Genomic DNA, 20,440 nt, shown 5'->3' with positions numbered 1-20,440 from the left:
ATATATATATATATATATAATATATATATATGTATATATTTGTATGTATATATATATATATATATATTTGTATATATATATATATATATATATATATGTATATATATGTATTTATAGGGAAGTACCACCTCTATAGCTGGAATGGGGACCCTCATCCTCATTATCAAGGAACAATGTTCTTTGATAATGTGAGTAGTCACGAAAGCGCTTGGTATTTCTCTATTCTTTCACGGTGGTGGTTTTGCATATTCTGAAATCAGCTGTTTACTGTGATCTTATTTATTATTATTGTTTTATATATATATATATATATATATATATATATATATATATATATATATATATATATATATATATAGTTATTTACGAGTGCAGAGTAACCCACACGGTTGAAATGCTATGTAAATATTACAAGTACTATCACTTGGAACATGCATTTTTTCAGCCTTTTATTTTCTTAACGTTATTGACCATCACTGGGTTGCCAGCACTCCTGTTTATTGAATATTAGTGGAGCTCGGTTATCTATTCAGGGCCAGTCTAGTATATAATAGGTTCCTTCACGTTGTGTTAACGTGTTCCAAGTTTATCAGCGTGACAGGTAATTAGGGCAGCTCCCTCTTGAAGCTGATGGCAGACTTCATCAGTGAAGCGATGATGGTGGATGTCCGAAATGTTTATCTGGGAGGTTGGTAGTCGCCTGTCAGAGTAAACTGTTTACTTGTTAGTCAGGACTTGCTGCCCTTCGTGCGTCCCAGCTCACCACTACCCAGTTACCACCCAGATGCCCCTGCGCCTTCCTACTTCTTTCCCATCTCTCCCCCACCTTGCTGTGACATTTTCCTCTCCACTTTTCCCTCCCCCCATCCCTTATTCTACAGCGTGGGGGTGCCCGGGTAGAGGACGTGTCCCTGTATTAGATGCTTTTGAATTACTTACACTGTAATTTACACGGGAGTGGGGGGGGGGGCGCTTGGTGTTAAGAGATGTATCATAATGCTGGACGTTATACATGACTATAATATGTGTAACAATTCTACACTCTTAATGAAGAGCTTGGTACGTATAACTCTGGTGTTCCTTATAAATGCTGGAGGGAAACTTGGTTGGGAGTAAAGGTTACCGTCTTTTGCTTTTTAATTTTCCTTGTCAGTTAATGAATGGAGATATGGTTACGGAGCTGCGTCATATAATTGGAGTGTACTGGGATTAGGTTATGGCAAGAGGTGTTATATAACTAAATTGGTGACTGACAGTTGGAAGCAGGCGGGCACTACTGGTGGTGCTTGTCATCTGAGTGACGCGGAGCAGGTGGTGTGATGTGACGTGCTTACCAGTCATTTGTTTTCTAATCCACTTAATTTCCTCTATATTAGTGATCACACCTAGTCTTAAATTTACTTCTGGTTAGATTTAGTAACTTTACGTTAATTAGCCCAGATGTTAACGTTAGTTTAATTTACCAATAAGCAAATTAAACTAATAGGATAACGATGGCGGTGCTAACACAAGATCCAGTCTCGTTTTGTTGAAGATATTTGGTGTGTATATTCATGGAGCAGGTATGACAGCCTGTTAACCCTGTGTGAGCATTTGCTGGTTGTGAACAGACTGATACATTGGGACATTGTAATTGTGTGATGCCTTGAGCGCCTCTACATTTTACTAATTGGATTGTATTTCGTGAAAAGCTAATTCCGTATTGGTCATTCAGTACAAGAGATGATGAAAGCTTGCTTCTCTTGCTAATATGTCCCACTGATTAATGAGGAGTGTAAGTAACTGTTAGTGTCCTCTGTGTAATTCTTGATAGTACGTCTCTCTCTCTACCAGATAATGTAAGTGACAAATATGTGGTGTATAGATGGTAGCGTAGAAAAACCATCAGTGAACGTTATTACCAGAACTGTATATATTCAGAACAAAAGATTAAGCTGAAAGTATATCCACAAGGACGTTCGACAGTTGTATTTGTAAGTGTATATAAACTGAAACAAGAGACTGTAGTATTCGTGTATTAAGGGCCATATGTACCTGCTATAGTAACAGCAGGAGCAGCAGTAGCAGTAAGTGCTTTGAGGACAGGGAAGCCAAGATCTGTGACAGCAGCATATCTACAGCTGGAAAGGACTCAGTTTCTGCAAGCAAATATGAGTAGTACAATAGACTGGCAGCAGGAGCGCTTCATTACCCTGGAGCGCTGGAAGAGGAAGAAAGCTGCGATGGACAAACAGAAGGTGGAGCAAAAGGCAGGTCAGTTAGTGTCAGGAGAAGTGCTCATCTTGGTATAAGTACTTGCTGATTGGTCTTATTGTTATATTGAAAGTGCTAAGAATAATAACTACCACCTTGTACTACTAGTCTTGTTTATACACTCTCCACTGTCGGTATCAATGTCTTGATCTGCATGTCATTGTGTATATAACTAATTCATGGAACTACAGTGTTTTTTAATAAAATTAATAGGACTTTTACGAGTATTACAACATTGAAGCTTGAATGCTAATCTTAACCTCGTGGTATAATGAATGTATTCAGAGTAATTAAAACAAATTAAGTCAGTATTCTCTAGACGTTATAGTTGAGTAAGAAGTTGAAAGAACTCAGATGTGGGAAGTGAAAGTTGGGTAGTTCTGGCCCTAGATTTCGTAAATACAGCCGAGTATTGTAAAAAAATTTTTATACTTGTTCACAAAAAAAATCCTCTGTATATAGCTAACTTGTGTATTCATTTATCTTTTTAAGGCATTACTCGTGATTTATAGTTGGTGTTTGGTGGATTCACAAAAGCAAGAAAATTCAACATGCTATTAATTTCGAAAAATGTTTCATAAAGTATTTATGCACTTTCTGGGAAGAACATTAATAAGAGATGTAGGTAAAAGAATGACTAAAGTTTGACCCTTCCCAGCGGTAGTTAGGAAAGGATGAAACACCTGTTACACCTTCCACCGATGAAGGCTTGAGTTAGACTAATTACCTGAGCCACTTGACTATTAGGATAAATATTCTGTCATACCACTTGTGTATGTTCTGTTCTTTAGGCAGTCCTTTTAATTGGGTTTGTTACCCCCCCCCCCCCCCCCCGTCCTTTCCACAGTTATATATATTTGTTTTCTTGGGGGGAGGGGAGGGGAAGGCTGATTACATTCTTTACTAATTCAGGTAAATGAAATCACCTTTATCCAGTTACGAAATTTTGTATTGTGATTCGAAACTTCTTAATGGTATGTGATGGTTTTGTCGTTTAACCAGTCTGTCGTCTTTACTTATATTTTTGTCATTCAAATTCTGAGTGTAAGCATCATTAAACATGACTGCAAGAGCTTCAGCTTCGTACGACCTGTAGTTCGGTCTAGTGCATGCTGATGCATACCAGTGTATTTATCTTAACTCTGTTGTCTGTCATTGCCAGAAACTGTTTAGTGGCATGAGTAAAAAGGCCAAATTTTTGTGCCCTTATCTTCCCCTTATACAGAACTCGGGCTAGTCTTGATTAGTCGTGACTAGTTCATTTCTACCTTCACATTCTTGGTTGTCCTGAAATAAGTGTTGGATGCACTTGTGGGTCTAATGATTTTTCAGACAGGTCTCCAAATACTGGTTCAGTATTGAAGCTATTTTAAACCTGTTGGCATTGGGAACATTTCCCAAGCTTATTCGTCTTGGATGTAATCTTTATATTGATTACAGAAGACAGTACTCACTGGGAGGGCAATATGGGTAAAGAAGAAATCAAAGGCTGGGTGGAACATAATGCCTGCGGGCAGGAGATGCAGCTGTGAAGTACTTTTAGATTGTGGCAACATCTCTCGGGGATTCCGTTCGTGTCACCTCTTTCGCATTTGTTCACCAGCTCCAGGTGTGACATTTGTGGTTAATTCACATAGTACTACCAACAGAGTTACCAGACAATGTTCACGGTACTTGTAAATATTATAAGCTTCTCAAACTAAGAATTGTAATACTTTTTGTTTTGAACTGGAGAAACTGAAGTCTCAAACGTAGGCAGTGTCTTGCCTCTTTATCAGATGGAGTACCAGAGGGAGTTAGCGTAAGTGCCAATATATGTAATGTTCTTAGCGTTTTGCTAATCCATTATTTCAGCTCCTCGGCTTTTTTCTCGCACTTTTCTAATCCTTTCCACCTTTCACTAATCCAGCACATCAGGAGTTTATTTGTAGGCTCAGAGGAATGACTTGAGGAGGGCAGTACGTGTTAAAATTTTATTACTGAGATACTATTGACCTGGTGGGATCGATGCTTATGGTGTAAGAAGGGAAGGTATGCATCTGAATGTGGTAGGTTCCTTACAGCAGCAGTCTCAACTTAGACTGTTTGCAGGTACTGTATATGCAGTCTGCGCTTCCTTGTTTTATTTCACTCATAATAGAACTAGAGGAAGATTAGGTGTGGAAGGCATGGTTATTTATGAATTGTGGGTCACAGAACACAAAAAATGGAGGCTTTATCCTTCGTCCGCTAATCGCAACACTTTTCCCAGCCAGTAGAGCTTTGACGCATGCAGTAGAATAGTTTTCAATTCCCGCTCCACATTCCCGTTCCGTTATGCTCTCGCTTTTGTACATCTGTCCGTTTTTCAGTGTGAGATAAATATTTGGTGGTAGATCTATCGAGTAGTAGTGGTTGGGCTGGGCAGGAGTTAAGTGGGCTTTTTGGGAGACTCGGGGCCAGCCGCTCATGCCACGGCACGTACAGGCAGAGATTCTGAACTCTGCCAAATCCTGCGTAGTGTACATGCCACTACGTCCACTGTGGTGCCACCAATTGCTGGTCAGTCCAGCATCAGTGGTCTGCTGTACTGCTCCCGCTCAGGGTGGTTCTAGTGCTGCTGCTCATGACCACCGGGATTTCTCACGTCTAGTGAGGTGTTGGAGGGGGAGGCCTCCATAGAAGTAATGCGCCTGTCCGCAATACCAGTGTAATGATGCCGATAACCGGTGCTTTCGTTGCCAAAATAATTATTAAAGCAGCCACCTATGCCGAACTCGTAATGGTTAACTGAGCTAGTTCTGAGGCAGTCGTCCATACTACCTTCATGGCGGGTGTGCGCTCCTTTTAATGAAAGTGACTGTTGTAGTAGTGTAATAAAGAACACAATTTACCGTTACGTGTAGCAGACGTGAAATAAGAGCTCAGGTGAAGCAGAATGATAGTCTACAAGCCATGTGGTCGAAGTATCAACCCAGAAGCACATCTACAAAGATGGCTCGAGAAAAAGAAACTGATCCACAACGTGGGAAACCTAGGTAGTTGTGTGTCTGTGTGTCTCTGGGAAACTAATATTTACTTTTTATATATCGAGGTGCGCATGATCTGGATAACATGGGAAGATTACACATAGTTGGCACATTTACGAAACGAGTTACGAAGGAACTCGTAAAACTCAATCGGTTCTCAGGAAAATCCAGATAAAAGATCATGGCGTAGATGATGCATAGTGATACAGATGTGGTACACAAATTGACTTAAGTGTGTGTGTGGATATATGTATGTATGTATATGTGTGTGTATTCACTGAGAATTCTCGGTATATGAGAAAAGTGAGTTAAAAGTAGCCACAGTTTCATATATAGGCACAGATACTACAGTAAATAGTGACATGTATACTCCAGTAGCGTGCATATTAATTAGGACAGTGATGAAATATTTGAAAAATATACGGCATGATATGATAGACAATTTATATAATAAGAGATACGATTAACCTTTTATAAGCATTGCTATACGCTTTGACATAGAATTGACAAATGTTGAACACATTTTTGCAAGCTCTTCGGCGTGGTACTAGGTCTTAATAAGAGCAACAATTCCATTCTGATAGTGTCGAAAGCTTTCGCAAAAGCGAATATTATGTCGATATTTTACTTGCATTTCAGGAGAGTAGGACATCAATAAATAGTGCATGTAAGGTATTTTTGTGTAAAGTTACGCTGTATAGCCCTTGTGGCTTAGCGCTTCTTTTTGATTATAATTATAATACTAATAATAATTGTGTAAAGTTAAAGGTATGGACTTATGTACAACTCTGGCTACCTTATATTGTTGAAGATTGACCATTCTTACACGCTTGGGCTCCATATTAAATTGTAGAGCATTAATTGACTTAGAATGAACGAAAATACTAAAGCAATTAATAATGTTGCACGTACACTCGGGACTTACAACTAAAAATACGTTGATTTATTTCGCCAAATATATTTGTCCTGTGAAGGTGTTTAATCGCAACAAGACTTTTACCAGTTTATATTAAGCTGTACTGAATTTGATTTTAAATGAGTTTAATTTAGTTTTTATTTTTATTCTTTTTACACTGCACTTTGTTCTTATTAGCTTTTCATAAGATTGTTGTCAAAGTATGTAACGCTGACGTAAAATACTAGTTTAATGCTTTGTACACTCGCTTAGTTTTGTTTTATCTAGTTTTAATGTGTAGACACCATGCCACAGCTGTATATTGAAATTTTGGTCTGCACTACGTTGCTCGTTCGTGCGTGGTGTGCGCATGCGTGCGTGCACTTTGATGTGGTACGTAGAGGGTATTAATATTTCAGGTGTTTTCCCACTTGCCTACCCTCTACGTTATACAACGAAAATTAAGGTATTGGTTTGCTCAAATGTGAATGCTGCCTTCTTTCACTAGCCGCCCTCTGCACGCATTTCTCTGCCAATTTTTTTAAATTTGAAAACTTTGTGATCTTATTGCTCATATTTTTTTGTCAGTAATGTGTTAGCATTCTTTTTCAACTGTGCCTTACCTGCTGTCATTAATTTAGTTTATTTTACTAAATTTTATATTCTTTATTTTTTGACAAATTTCCCTGTTTTCGCGAAGCGAAACAAAGAAATTTGTATATTCATATTTGTGTATTCAGATATTTATATTCATATTTGTGTATTCAGATATTTATATTCATATTTGTGTATTTAAATATGTATATTCATCTTTGTGTATTCATATTTGTACTCTGAACTGTATGAATAGTTGGAGGAGAGCTGGCATTGGCAAGGTATAAGAAAGTGGGTGGGTACAAGGATGCCAGTAGGTGGAAACCATGTAGCATAAAATACCATCACGTTGAGGATAAGATGTACAAGCAAACACTTGAGGCATTTTTAGTGACTAAAATTTTAGTAGCAGTAATACTTCTTCAGACCGAAAAGTTTCCTCAGTGGAAATGGCCTGAGTGTTTTTGCACGTATATCCTCATACCAGTAAGGATTGGGGGGTATCAGACACACGTGCCAGTCGCACCTTAACGTATCTCCCGCGCGGCTGGCTCCTCATCACTTGCTGACTTCTCTACTGGGGTCCACAAGACAAACATCCAAATTAACAACACTGTCAGTGAGAGGTGGTGTCCCAAGCTGCATTTAAAGTGAAGTAGTTGACTTATTCAGTTATAGAAGCATGGGCTAACTTTTTGTCCCAGAGAACACGCGGGGTATGTATTGGGATGAAACTATTGTAAAGTGTATGTGGCAGGCAGGCAGTGCTGGGTGCCACGCCCCAGTAACACGTGTTTAATGTTGCCTGCTCTGCTACCTCTTGCGGCCTTCATGCAAACCAGTGTGGACTCTTCATTCCTGACTTGTCACTATGCAGTTTGCTTGCTGTATAATAAAGCTATTAGCAGAGTGAATGCAGAATCCGCGTCAGCACCTTGGTATTCTAAGCTCGTTTGCTTGCTCACTTATTTCTCCAGCCATACTATTAATACGCGCCCAGGATTTCCTCTCCTAACACCTCGCATGGTATCAAATTATCAGCTTTTTAAGTTAATTGGAAGTAATTTTTTAAATGTGATTTAAGCCAATTTTGGGTGTATTTTCTATTTAGGTAGCATCATACAAAAGTATTGCAATAAAAATGTATCAAAATACAGATGTACAATAATTTGCGATATCTAAAATAGATCCCATTTTCGTCGGATCCCTATATTGTCTTAGGCGCAGACTTCTCGCAATCATACATTACATAAGTAATTTGTATTCATAGACATACTGTACTATAACGCACAGGAACCCACATGGAGAAGAATGTACTGTATATTTCGGCCTACTTCTGAGACTGTCTTCAGCGGACTAAAAAGTGAACAAGGGATGAAACTTTTATACAAAGGAAGGTCACTGAAGCCACAACACCCAGTGACTTCAGGGAAAGGGTAATTATATCGGGTTTCCATTGGCCTTGAGAGATGTTGCAATTGGGCCTTGAAGCTGTCGTAGCGAATTAGAAATTTTGTGCTAATACATAAAATTTGTTTTCTGTAACATGGATATAAAACCTTTTGTGTTCATTTACTTAAATTTCTACCAGTTTGTCTTGTGATTGAATGCACTAGTATTAGTAGTCTTTCTACGGAATTTCCTGTACATTAAAGGTGGGTTTGGAGACAATTTATAAAATAATTACTTGTTTTCTTAGGGTAATGAGGTACAATTTGGTTGCAAGTAGGCATTAAAATTTTAATGTTCTTGCACATATTATATGGTAAGGAATTAACAATTAAGTGGCAGATTCCGCTGTTATTTTAATTTTTATTTTTCCTCCAGTAACTAATATTGGCTTTTGCTTAAATATTTTCTACAAACCATTCTGGATAGCAAAATCTTTAGAATTACGTATGCAGTAATGTAGTTTTCCTAATTTAACTGTTTTTGATTGCATAGTCTGAATCCACTTAAAAGAAAATACGAGACTGAACTTAATCTGGTTAGAATGGTGGCTGAATGGGGTAAATAATTGGTAGTATGTGTGGTTACAGTGAAGAGTAAATTGTAAAGACAAATTCCTTCTGATTATAAATCAAGCAAGAGTAACATGCTGTCTTTCTCCCACAACTATAAATTTAATACTGGTTACTGCATAATTTGAATTTTCCAAGAAAATGTCAAATTTTTCGATTCTTTCCAGGCTGTAAAGTTTCAACATATCTGCACCGTATCATGTGCTTAGGCTCGATTCTGGTAACATTCAACTGGGCTTCCTATGCTACATTCACTTGTCACGTGAAACTATTCGTCACTAAGAGAAAACACACTGATAGATACTCGTAACTTGGGTTTGTCATTTTGGGCACGAATAGGTAGGCCACTGACATTGTATAATTTTTCTATATGCAAAAAAAAAAAGTGATAAAGGTGCAAGTTTAGGTAAATAAGAACATTATAATATTTATTAAAGGGTATAAAGTAAAAGGGTGAATTGCATAAAGACTTGTTACGACATATACGTGAGTGAATTTGTTTGAATATTATACTCGTGTGGGGGCTTCATCCTAAAGTTAACTTTGCTAATATCGATACGTAGGCCTTTTACACAGAGCGAACCCCCATTTTCCCCATACACCTATGTTACAATCAAAGATTGATTTCTGATTTTTTTCAGGTCACTGTTGTGTTTTAAAGTTTTAAAATTGCAGGTTACACAGAATGCCTAATTAATAAATTAATACATAGGAGTTAAACGCATAATTGGTGATTGATAGTAATCCTTTAAGTGTGAAAGTAATTGCAAACGAAGAAGTGTAATGAACATTGGTCAGGGGAACAAATGAACGCACATAAAGCAACGAGTATTGTATATTTCGACCTATAGATGAGGCTCTACAGTTACTAGGAGTCGTCCAAGTTATCTATACATGTATGTGTGGCAGGTTGGTGTAGCAACTCGAGAAAGATTAGTATCTTAAAGCGGTTTCTTTTGTGCCATATTATTAATTAAGGACTTGGTTGTGGGTTAGTGACGTGTGCTGTGTTGGCAGGACTGGCGCAGTACGCCACCTTCGGGCCCGACGAAGACTTCCCTCTGCCACCCCCAGACGAGGCCCCGCCGCCCCCGTCACCGCCTTCGCCAGTGTCTTCCTCCTACTCTGAACTCCGGCGTGCCACCCCCTCCTCGCACGCCCCTGCACACCACAACGGCGCCGCACCCCACACACAGACTCAGCAGCAACAGCAGCATGGCACCCAGTACGGCACCTACGCCCCAGGATCACATACTGTAAGTTGACTCAACTGTTGTTGCTTCCTGGTGTCATATCTGCCACCAACCTGTTCTCCAAATAGTACGGGCCTCATTGCATCCAGCCTGTAACTAGATGTGTCCCCCAACTTAAGCCTCTATTCAAATTTTATATTTTAAGTTAACGCAAAGTAACCTATATCTACGTAAAATTAACTGATAACTAGATAACACAACAGGCGGCTTACGTCTGGCAGCGCGGGACATTATCATACACTCTTAGACACGAGTGTTGGTATCCCCATGCTTGCTGTACGTTAGAGGATGGGCTGTTGCCCAGGTTTGTCTTCACATTTAGTCCCTCCTCGAAATTCCCCAGTGTGGCATCTTGTTTGCACTACCGCCGCTTCTTTAACTAATAAACCTTTTTTTTATTTTGTAAAGTAAAAGAAGGCCTCACCAGTGTGCCCAGTAGTGTAGTGCGCATATGCATTGCTCACCTATTTGTGTCATAAAGAGCCAACTCAAGTCAGGCTCCTGGCTGCAGTTACTGCAGTGTGTGGTCGGGGGGGGGGGGAACTTGGGATGTAGATGTAGTTGTGGGGTTGCCAGGTGGATGTTAATGATGGCGACAGCAGATGTAATCGTTTATGTCGTGCACATGGAGTTGTCCTTGGCGGCGTGTTTGCTGTGGTCACCATGAGCTTGCCTGTCACAGCTATTCTTCAGGGATATTTGCATGACCTTTCTGGTGCTTGCGTTGTCATGTACCAAGCGCTCGCTGTATCTCTAGTGCTCCCGTCAAGTCTGGCATGCAGCACATTTTTTTTCCAGTGAGCATTCTTGGGCAGTGTACCTCCTCTAGCAGAGGAAACACGCCAGAAATCTGTTTTTCTACCAGGCTGCATTTCGCAAGGTGAAGTGTCTTGCCCACACCACCCCTTTCAAAACGAGAGATGCCAAGCCAATGATGATCCTTTTCATATCACTTGTTCTCTCTAGACTGTAATACTGCTGTACATTAACATCTCCATTCAAAGCAGGTGAAATCGCAGATCTAGAGAGTGTACAGAGATCCTTTACTGCACGTATAAGTTCTGTCAAGCACCTTAACTACTGGGAACACTTGGAAGCACTTGACTTGTACTCGTTGGAACGCAGGAGGGAGAGATATATCATAATCTACACTTGGAAAATCTTGGAAGGAATGGTCCCAAATCTGCACACAGAAATCACTCCCTACGAAAGTAAAAGACTGGGCAGGCGATGCAAAATGCCCCCAATAAAAAGTAGGGGCGCCATTGGTACACTAAGGGAAAACACCATAAGTGTCCGGGGCCCAAAACTGTTCAACAGCCTCCCATCAAGCATTAGGGGAATTGCCAATAAGCCCCTGGCTGCCTTCAAGAGAGAGCTGGACAGATACCTAAAGTCAGTGCCGGATCAGCCGGGCTGTGGCTCGTACGTTGGACTGCGTGCGGCCAGCAGTAACAGCCTAGTTGATCAGGCCCTGATCCATCGGGAGGCCTGGTCATGGACCGGGCCGCGGGGGCGTTGATCTCCGGAATAACCTCCAGGTAACCCCAGTCCCACAGTGGGATGAAGGGCCTCCGTATGAGTATTATCGGTGAGGGCTATCTGTAGTAGTTTCTGTAAGTCACCGTGGCCCGATCCCAGACAGTGTCCTAGTTATTGACTTGATCAATCAGGCTGTTGGTGCCAGCCGTCTGCAGCCTAAAGGGATAAGGGATAGCAGATACTTTGCTAAAATTCACAAATTTCCTTTTTTAATCGGCAGCAGCACCCTGGTCATGAACCGGGCCGCGGGGGCGTTGACCACCTGAACACCCTCCAGGTAGACACCTGCTCACTTGTTTCTCATTAAAATTGGGTACATCAACAGTGTGCTGCAACCCAGCATATTTTTTTTAATTACATAGGAAGAAAGGCTAGAGTCGAGTTTCCCTGTCGCATTCCATCACACAAGATGGGTTACTTACCTGAACTTGTACCTACTTATTGGGAAGTGGGGTGGGGGAAATGCAGCAGACTAACAGAAGTACCTGCCATGCATATTTGTAGGTATCTTGCTCTGATTTTCCCGACGATGGGTCACCTTTACGTTGTGGTGAGTGAGTGGTTTAGCCTAAGACCCCAAGTACCTTCCAGGTACTCTTACACTATCCCATGTTGCTTGTGGCGGAACTGACTGGAACACATTTTTAATTGTTTCCATGACATAATTAAGCCTGTTTTGTATATTTACCAGGCTCTCTGGGAACTTTTTTGGAGGTTTAATAATTTAATAACTTTTTAACTTACGCTGGTTATTTTAATTTCATGTGGTAGTATACGTTGTTTATTTTATTCGCTAGTAGTTTTGGGTTAATTTTTATCTTGTGTGCTATTTTTTTATTGCAATAACATGGAATTGCACTATCAGAGTTCTTCAGATTGAAAAGTACCTACCTATCCACCCATGCCCGAGCATTAAGTGGCATAAGTGTTTAGTCAGGCGGGTATCGTACAAGTGTTAGGAGCTGAATTTTGTTGGGAGGCAGGTGTCCAGGCTTAGTGTGTAGCCCAGACAGGGAGATAGGGTGAACCGTGGCTCCTGCTCAAGACACCTGCGCACCGTCACATTAAACTAGTCGGTCAACTGCTAATGCGTATCGCCTGACAAAAACATTTGAGCCACCTTAGATGTCACTGATTTTAGCCGACACTTTGTGGACCAACATTATATCATTGGCGGAGAGCATAAAACACGGGTGCCTTGGGTGTACAAGTGAGGGTCGGGCTCCGAACTATTATTATTGTTACATTACCAACACGTCTTTGCAACAGAGCGAAACTTGTCCTAAACACGACGTCTGATGTAGATGTTACTCATAACGTTTACATCCGTAGAGACTTTTACATAATACTGCTCTTTTTGGAGTCTGTTCTTTCCTAGACTAGATTGGGATTTTGGGTAACATGAATTGCTTTTACTTTAACTTTATTGAAAATTTATTGACTTTACAGGTAACTGCTAGATGTATGCGAGCGTGTTATTATGTTGGGGTAAGGGGTCGACCAGTTTAGTTCATCTCAAGGGTTGCTTACATTTAATACACAGATAACCTTACATCGGAGAATGAAACTTATGACGTAGTTTCGGTCCGATTTGGACCATTAACGAATCACGCAGCAGGTATTACTACTATTGCAGCTCATTCTACTTTCCCCTCTCCTCGTACATATAAAATTATACTGGTTCCCTTCCCTTTGCGCTTGTGTGTGACTAGTTAATGATCCATGTGGGGCCGAAATGTGGTCATAAGTTTCATTCTCCTATGTACGGGCTATTTAGATATTGTTCCAGTCACGGTATTGTACCTTTTTTTATTCTTTATATTTAAATTCATGGTGTTCATTTCCATTGTTTATTTTTCCCAAGTTCCTTCCACTTCCGCACTACCCTTATGTTTGAATTCGGGAATCATTGCTTCCGAGCCCCCAGTCTCAAGGCCTAGATTTGAAAGACCGTATTACAGGATTTAAAACTATTACAAACATGATTTTTTTTCAAATGTGGCAAATTCGTGAAGATCATTCAGCTCAAGGACTGATGGAGGCTCTCCTCCATCTACTGGTCACGAGACGTTTGATTAGGTAGCATTCATTATGAACTTCGGTCTGTCATGTTAAAGATAAGCCCTCTCTGTACCTTGGGAGGAGGTATAGGGGAGGTGGCAATTTTCTCCCGACTCCTTGGGAGGAGGGGAGTGGCTTGGGAGCTTTAGCACTCCCTGAAAATTCCTTCGGCCCTCAAATAGAAATGGTAATTTTAATAATAACACAAAAACGTCTAGCCCCCATCCTGTATAGAAATTCTGGCGCCGTCTCTGTTCTTAAGTTTGCGTTGAGCTCTAGGGTACATTCGTGTAAATTGGTATTCATGCATTGGAAGAATTAATGGCCAGTGATTGGTCACGGGCGAATGAACCACTGCTTCCCCAGCGACGTGCTAGTCTGTATAGAGGTCTGCAATTGGACAGCCTGTGCTTGCATTGTGCACAAAGAGCATGTGGTTTCGAAGGATTTAGGTAATGTTAGTAGCTCGTTTACTGCCAGGCGATAGCCTCTCGTTTGTGTAATTTTTAATTAATGGTTAATTACACGTTAATTTGTCGTTTATTAAGGTTATGGATCTTTAATTTGGTATCTGCTTAATCGTTCAGACGTAGACAAATGTAAATGTTATGAAAGTATATTTATAAGAGGGATGGCAGCTGGAGGTTTGTGACCTCCCCCCCCCCATATGTCACCCATATCATCTCTGCAATATAACCTCCGAACTAAAACTGCCTACGTAATGAACATCTTTCTAAGATATTTAATTTTGTGGGTGTTTGGAGATTTACAGGTACACCTGAGTACCTGTACACAGGTGTACCTTTACACAGGTGTACCTTGGGGAGCCATGTTATGGGCTGCTTCAAGGTTTCCTCGTCTTGGTAAGGTATGTGCATCCCATACTCCTAGGAACTGTCACTTCTTCACATACAGTTTGCAGGACATTTCTAAGTTAGGTTATAATAATTAATAAAAAGTGCCGCACAAACAGAAAACATGCACTCACTGCCCCCGACTGCAATGTCATATTTCAACTGTTCGTGGCGCCGCCAACAGTCACATTTGACTGTTTTTACAACAGTGCCATGATGTCTGTGATTAAGAGGACGGGCTGGTATGTGAACTAGGGGGATGGTCGACACCGGGTGTTGCTCACGCCACACAAGCTACAAAATTACTTAAGCAATTTATGTGCACATGTGTAAGCAAGTTTATTTAGATACAGATACACTTAAGTATAGTTACACAAATTTAGGTGACTACAATTATTTCCATTGGAGTCGTTGTAATATCTCTACACTTAGGCTTTAATTAATAAGTGGAAATCAGTCATGATTATAACCTTAAAAAATAAATCAGTTACAATAAAAGGAGGTGCAATAGGAATAAAGCTAAGTTATGTATATGAGCATTAAATAGAGAGGATCGGCTTACAATAGGTACACGAATGTTAATTGCAAGAAATCATTCACTTTCTGTAGCTTCATTAGGTACCTTTAGGTGCCTGTGTGGAACACTGGGTATATGAAAAATGATTGGTGAAGGTAGTTGGTGATATGGTGTAGTGATCATGGGGCGTGTGGTAAAGACAAGATGTGTAGTAATGGAGCATTTGGCATTGAATGGTATTGTCGGAAGAAGTGAATGGAGGGTGGGGTAGGCGGTACTTGCAGGAAAGCCCAGGGCAGTGGACAGGCGGAGTCTCACTGGCTACCACTACACCAAGTGGGCCTCCCACCTCTCCCTCTCCTGGTGTTGCTGCCTGTGTTCTGGTTGCTGCTGCCATAAAAGGTCATCTTGGCACATCTCGCTCCCTCCAGTGGAGGCCGCTGGGCTACCAAGGGCTAAGTTTAGACCAGTTCAACCGTGAAACTAGTTACTTAACTCGCCACATATCTTGTTAGATTTCACACTTTGAAGCTGGATATTGTGGTCATGTATGGGTGGCCACAGCACCCGTTCTCTGCATCACACTCATTCGCCGTTTGCTGGGTAAAGCAAATTAGTGGCATTCCTTAAGATTGGTGGCAACACTACAGTGGATCCATGCGCCAAGCTGTCATCCTAATCGGGCAAGTCCCGTGGGGTATCCGCCGCGTCACCCACCGTCATCACTTTCACTCTCGGGTCAGCCAATCAGAGAGCGGGCTGGCATGCGTCATAAGTTACCTCACAGTGTGGAGCCAATGAAGACTGTGGGTAGGAGTGGTGGGCGGATGCTGTAGCAACCCATGTGGTGGGTTAGCCACCTGTAGTTAGTTTGTGTGTGGCGCGTGCTGCTGCACTCCACTTGGAATCCGCGTACACGTGGCGTCTGTATGTAGACCAGGTGGGTGATGGTGACATGCGAGTGGTGTTTGTGGGCGCAGGTAGGGTGTGGGTGCTTGGCGGAGGCCGGGGTGTGGGGAGCTTCTCTACCGGAGGGCCCGTCACCTCGTTCTCACTCCGCTTGCCCCCATCAGCAAACCTCTACCTGGCACGTAATGATCGTGCTACAGTAATATTCTGGATAATATAGTGAGAGGCTGCATAGTGCAATCATTGAAATAATTTGTGGTCCTGTAAGTGTTGTAGGTGATGTTCTGAATACCTGGTATTGCATAATGATTAGTGCGACCAGAGGAAGGGGGGTTGTCGGAGAGTGTGAGCAAAGCAACCTCAGACTGTCATTGAGACGAACACTGAGGTGCATACTCTGCCAAGTTCAGGCAGTCAGGGTATTGTACTAGCAGAGTTGTATTTGCGGGGTAGTCTCGGCTCCTTGCCCCCGCCTCTCAACCTTCAGTTGACCTGCATTCCAGGCCTCTTGAACTCTAGCATACACTGGCCCATAATGGAATTCCGTAATGGCTTTGTGTCAGTTTCGCTTAATATAAGAATTGAAGACCTAACCCAGTCATGCTGGTGTCTCCTGCTTCCTATTGTCGTTTACATGCTGGTTTATAATTTTTTGCTATTCTTCGTCTGTCCCCACTTCCCCCGTCGTCCCTAGTGGGTTCTTACCTGTGAGTCTGTTCTATTTCTATTCTTGCTTTCAGTGCTGCTTTCTCGAGAATGTAGCTTCCCTGCAGCTCCTCCTCACGTCGTTTTTTTTTTTTTTCAAAGGGGAGGGGAGAAAAAGGGTAGTTACAGATCACTGCTACTAATGCTTTGGGTTCCCAGGTTAGTGTTTGACAAATATGTAGTCTTTCAACTCGGTCAGTTCAGAGGATCTGTTATTTGGAAAACACAATAAGGTAAATGCAACGAAGGCCAGGAAAATTCCACTCGCTCGTCCTCCAGAGAGGACGAGTTTACTGAAGCTTATCCTTGGCTTGGCATCTCTCGCTTTGAAAGTTCCTTGAAGTAAATGATTGGTTGGATAACTAGAACTCTCAAAGGAAAATTTGTTATGCTAATTATGGTACTCATCAGGCCACTCATCCTTTCTCAACTGAAATATTGCTCCTTTCTAACGGTATCTTTTCAAGGCAGACTAAATTGCAGGACTAGAGAATGTAGAGAAAACCTTCACAGCTCGTATAACCACAAACAGCTAAATTACTGAGCGCCTGAATAAAGTCCTCCGAACTGTACTATACCCGGAAGATTCTGGAGGGATTGGTCCCAAGACTGCACGTTGAAATCGCTCCACGTGAAAGCACGAGACATGGCAGATGGGTCAAGATTTCTCCAATGAAAAGCAGGGGCGGGATAAGTGCATGGAGACAGAACTTGATAAGTGTAAAGGAACCACGGCCCAGCATCCTCGTATCGTGCATAAGGATAATTACCAATAAGCCCCTAGCTGTCTTCAAGAGGGAGCTCGCTAAGTTCCTCAAATCAGTCCCTGATCAACCGAGTTGTGGTGCATTCGTTGGGCGGCGGCCTGTTCGATCAGGCCAGGAGCCAGGTTTGGGACCGGGTCGCAGAGGCAGTGACCCTCAGAAGCGACCACAGGAGACTTACAAATCAGTCAGAACAAGAGAAGCAATATCATTTGTTACTTTTCATATTACTTAGGTTCTCACGATTGTGTTGTGCAGATATCTCCTTTCAAGGCAGGACAAATAGAGGAGCTGAAAAATGTAGGGGTCATATTCTGTTTGCTTAGAATAAGTAAAACACAAATTACTGGGAACGCCTTGAAGCACGATTGTTCTCTGGAAAGGAGGACAGAGAAGATACTTAGTGCCTGGTCGCTAACCTGCACACTACTATATCTTATTGGTGCGAAAATGTGGAAAAAATGAGGCATAAACCTAGCGAAAAGCAGAGGGCCATAGGCACAATTAGAGAACTCAACATTTGTCTACCTGGAAGGTGTTCCGGGAGTCAACGCCCCCCGCAGCCCGGTCCATGACCAGGCCTCACGGTGGATCAGGGCCCGATCAGGCAGGCTGTTACTTAACACATGACTGCCTGATAACTCGCGAAATCGTAATATCACGATTGCAAGCAAACCACGGAACGGGTGGGGGGTTTGAATCCATGGCGAGAATTTTAAAAAGACTCACTCGCCATGGGTTCAAACCCTCATCCGTTCCATTGTTTTGACTGCCTATGTTCCCTCGCCTCGCCCAGTCCTGCGCTCGATCCCAGGCCCAACCCTCAGTCGGAGACTACATATTACTAGCGGATATCGGAAATATTACCGGAATAAAGATAGAAGTCTTTGAGAAGCTGGACAGCTAAGTGCCTGATCAGCTGGGTTGTGATGACTATATGCGCCTGCTGGCCACTAGCACTAACAGCCTGGTTGACCAGGCCATCAGCAGGGCAGTCTGGTCTCAGGGGAGACCAGGCTTCGAGTCAGGGGCCGGGGAAGTAGTAGTCCTTGAAATCAGTTAAATGCGACTCTCGGATAAATCCTCAAAGCACAGAAAGCACAGCTCTTCAGGTTCCCAACCCTCTCGTAATTTGGTAGTTCTGTCCGAGGTAGTTATACCAAGTTTTTCAGTTAGTCTTATTAATTCTTTGCTTTTGTTCATGACTGTACATCCGCATACCGTACAAATACCTTTATTATATAATGTTGCAACTTCTATTATATAATGTTGCAACTTCTAGTTTTGTGTAGGTGTCTTAATTTTTCGGTGGGTATCTGTAAGGTGAGACAAGGGAACAGGTGATGAGAGATGGTCATAGGAAATAGTAGAGTGTTGCACTAAAACGAGGGCTGAGTTTCGTAGGTGAAGAGTGAGTTAAGGCGTGGTATCCATCCTCCTGATAACTGTCACACTCGCATAGGGTTTGCAACCCATTTCTAAGTTGAGCTAAGTTAGCTTAGAACGAAAAAAAATAAACGATTAAAAAAGAATGCTTCACGAACGGAAAACTGGTCCCAAATCTGCTTACCCGCTGCGCACAGCCTATGAATGTCATATTTCAACTGTTCAAGGCTCAGTCAACAGCCACCCGTTTGACTGTTTTTACAACAGTGCTATGCTGTCTGTGGTTATGAGGACTTGCTGGGTAAGGACTGGCGAGTTATGATTGATAGATAGTAATGGGAAGAGGAAGGAAAATTGATGAAATACAGTTGGTGGAAGAATGGGGACTGAGTAGGGGAGAAAATGAGGGTAGTAGTGGGAATGGGATGTTCGTAGGGCAGGAGGAGGGGGGGGAGGTTAATGGATAGGAAAGGGAAGGGAATTCAGTGCAAGAAGTGGAGACGGAAGAGTTGGGTTAACAAAGAGACTAAGGGATTTTTTATTATTAAAGAGAACAAATGTGCTGTTTCTCTAAGATGGTTACGTAGTTGGAACAAAAGCAGTTTCCGTTGTAGTCTCACGACGATTAGGTTTCGTACATCAGGTAAAGATGTCAGTCAGTCGGAGGATATATTAAAGTATTCCACAATGAGTTCAGTAACTGCTTTAGCAGCTTGAGCTGGGAGGGAATATGAAGCATGAAGTGAATGGAGGGTAAGGGACGAGTGAAATTGAGTAGCTTGATTGGTGTAGGAATGGGTCATGGAGAAAGGAAGAGAAGATAGTGGTAGATCAGCATTATCGAATCTAGTTTTCAGGGCTTGATCGTATCTACTCTAAACTGCTCACGATGCGTGCCTCCCACCACTTTTAAGTGCATGTCACCACGAAAATTGAAAGTACTTCCTTACTTCCCGGTAGCTTATCCCTAATGTATCTGTATTGTGTATTTTTGTCGCGTTATTTTAATAAATAGGTATATAGATATCTTTTGCCCAGCACTTTAATATTTCCAGCAGTAATGGAGTTTCTTAAAGAACCCGGGCGTTTTCTTACATAGGATATAACATTCCAGCAGGACTGGAGTTTTCTAACATGTTTTTACCTGGTTATGTAAAAAGGTCATTGATATGTGCACATTGTTGAGTTCGGGCCGCAGCGCCAACTATTTTTTAGCTTATTTACTAAAGCCATGTTAAAATTATCGGTAAGCGACGTTCCTCCCCGGCACAGATAGAGGAACACGCTAGGGAATTGAGGGGGAGGGGAGGGTCTTGAAGTTTCTGGACTCGTGCTTGGGGCAAGTGCACCAAGAGGCATAGTGTTGCAGGCCCGGCCACTCGCCGACCCGCCGTCCTCTGTCACCTGATCCTCGGCCCGACAGTGCCGGCAGAGCATTTTCCTTGTTGAGTTTGTCCAGATCAGTGCACAAATATTGCAACATGTACCTGCTTTCTCACGCATAGTTCCGATATATTTTGTTACTAAACCCACAGTATTTTTTCAGAAGGCACGGTCTCCTTTTCATGCTGATATCGAAGATTTAACCACAGAAAATGAAACTGCTTGTGGTACAGTACATTAATGTATTTTTTTAATAATACTATATTGTGAACTGTAACACCTTGGCACTATTATT

General features: G+C 41.9%; 2 protein-coding genes across 6 annotated transcripts in view; one reads left to right on the top strand and one right to left on the bottom strand.

Moving 5' to 3' along the window:
- ATPCL (ATP-citrate synthase) overlaps positions 1-20,440 on the bottom strand; it is a 391,624-nt gene that overhangs the window by 113,008 nt on the left and 258,176 nt on the right. The window lies entirely within an intron of this gene.
- LOC128685396 (lipoma-preferred partner homolog) overlaps positions 1,815-20,440 on the top strand; it is a 67,010-nt gene continuing 48,384 nt past the window's right edge. For 2 of the 4 annotated variants that reach the window (XM_070082261.1, XM_070082257.1), the window contains exons 1-2: positions 4,799-5,273; positions 9,789-10,027. In XM_070082261.1, the coding sequence (XP_069938362.1) occupies positions 5,171-5,273; positions 9,789-10,027 (342 nt within the window). In that variant the 5' untranslated portion in view covers positions 4,799-5,170. Of the gene's footprint in view, positions 2,254-4,798; positions 5,274-9,788; positions 10,028-20,440 lie in introns of those variants that run through there. The other 2 variants (XM_070082259.1, XM_070082260.1) reach the window with 2 other exon arrangements.

The sequence above is a fragment of the Cherax quadricarinatus genome, chromosome 7, assembly GCF_038502225.1.
Source record: "Cherax quadricarinatus isolate ZL_2023a chromosome 7, ASM3850222v1, whole genome shotgun sequence".
Lineage (NCBI taxonomy): Eukaryota > Metazoa > Arthropoda > Malacostraca > Decapoda > Parastacidae > Cherax > Cherax quadricarinatus.
This window is presented reverse-complemented; position numbering and strand designations above follow the sequence as displayed.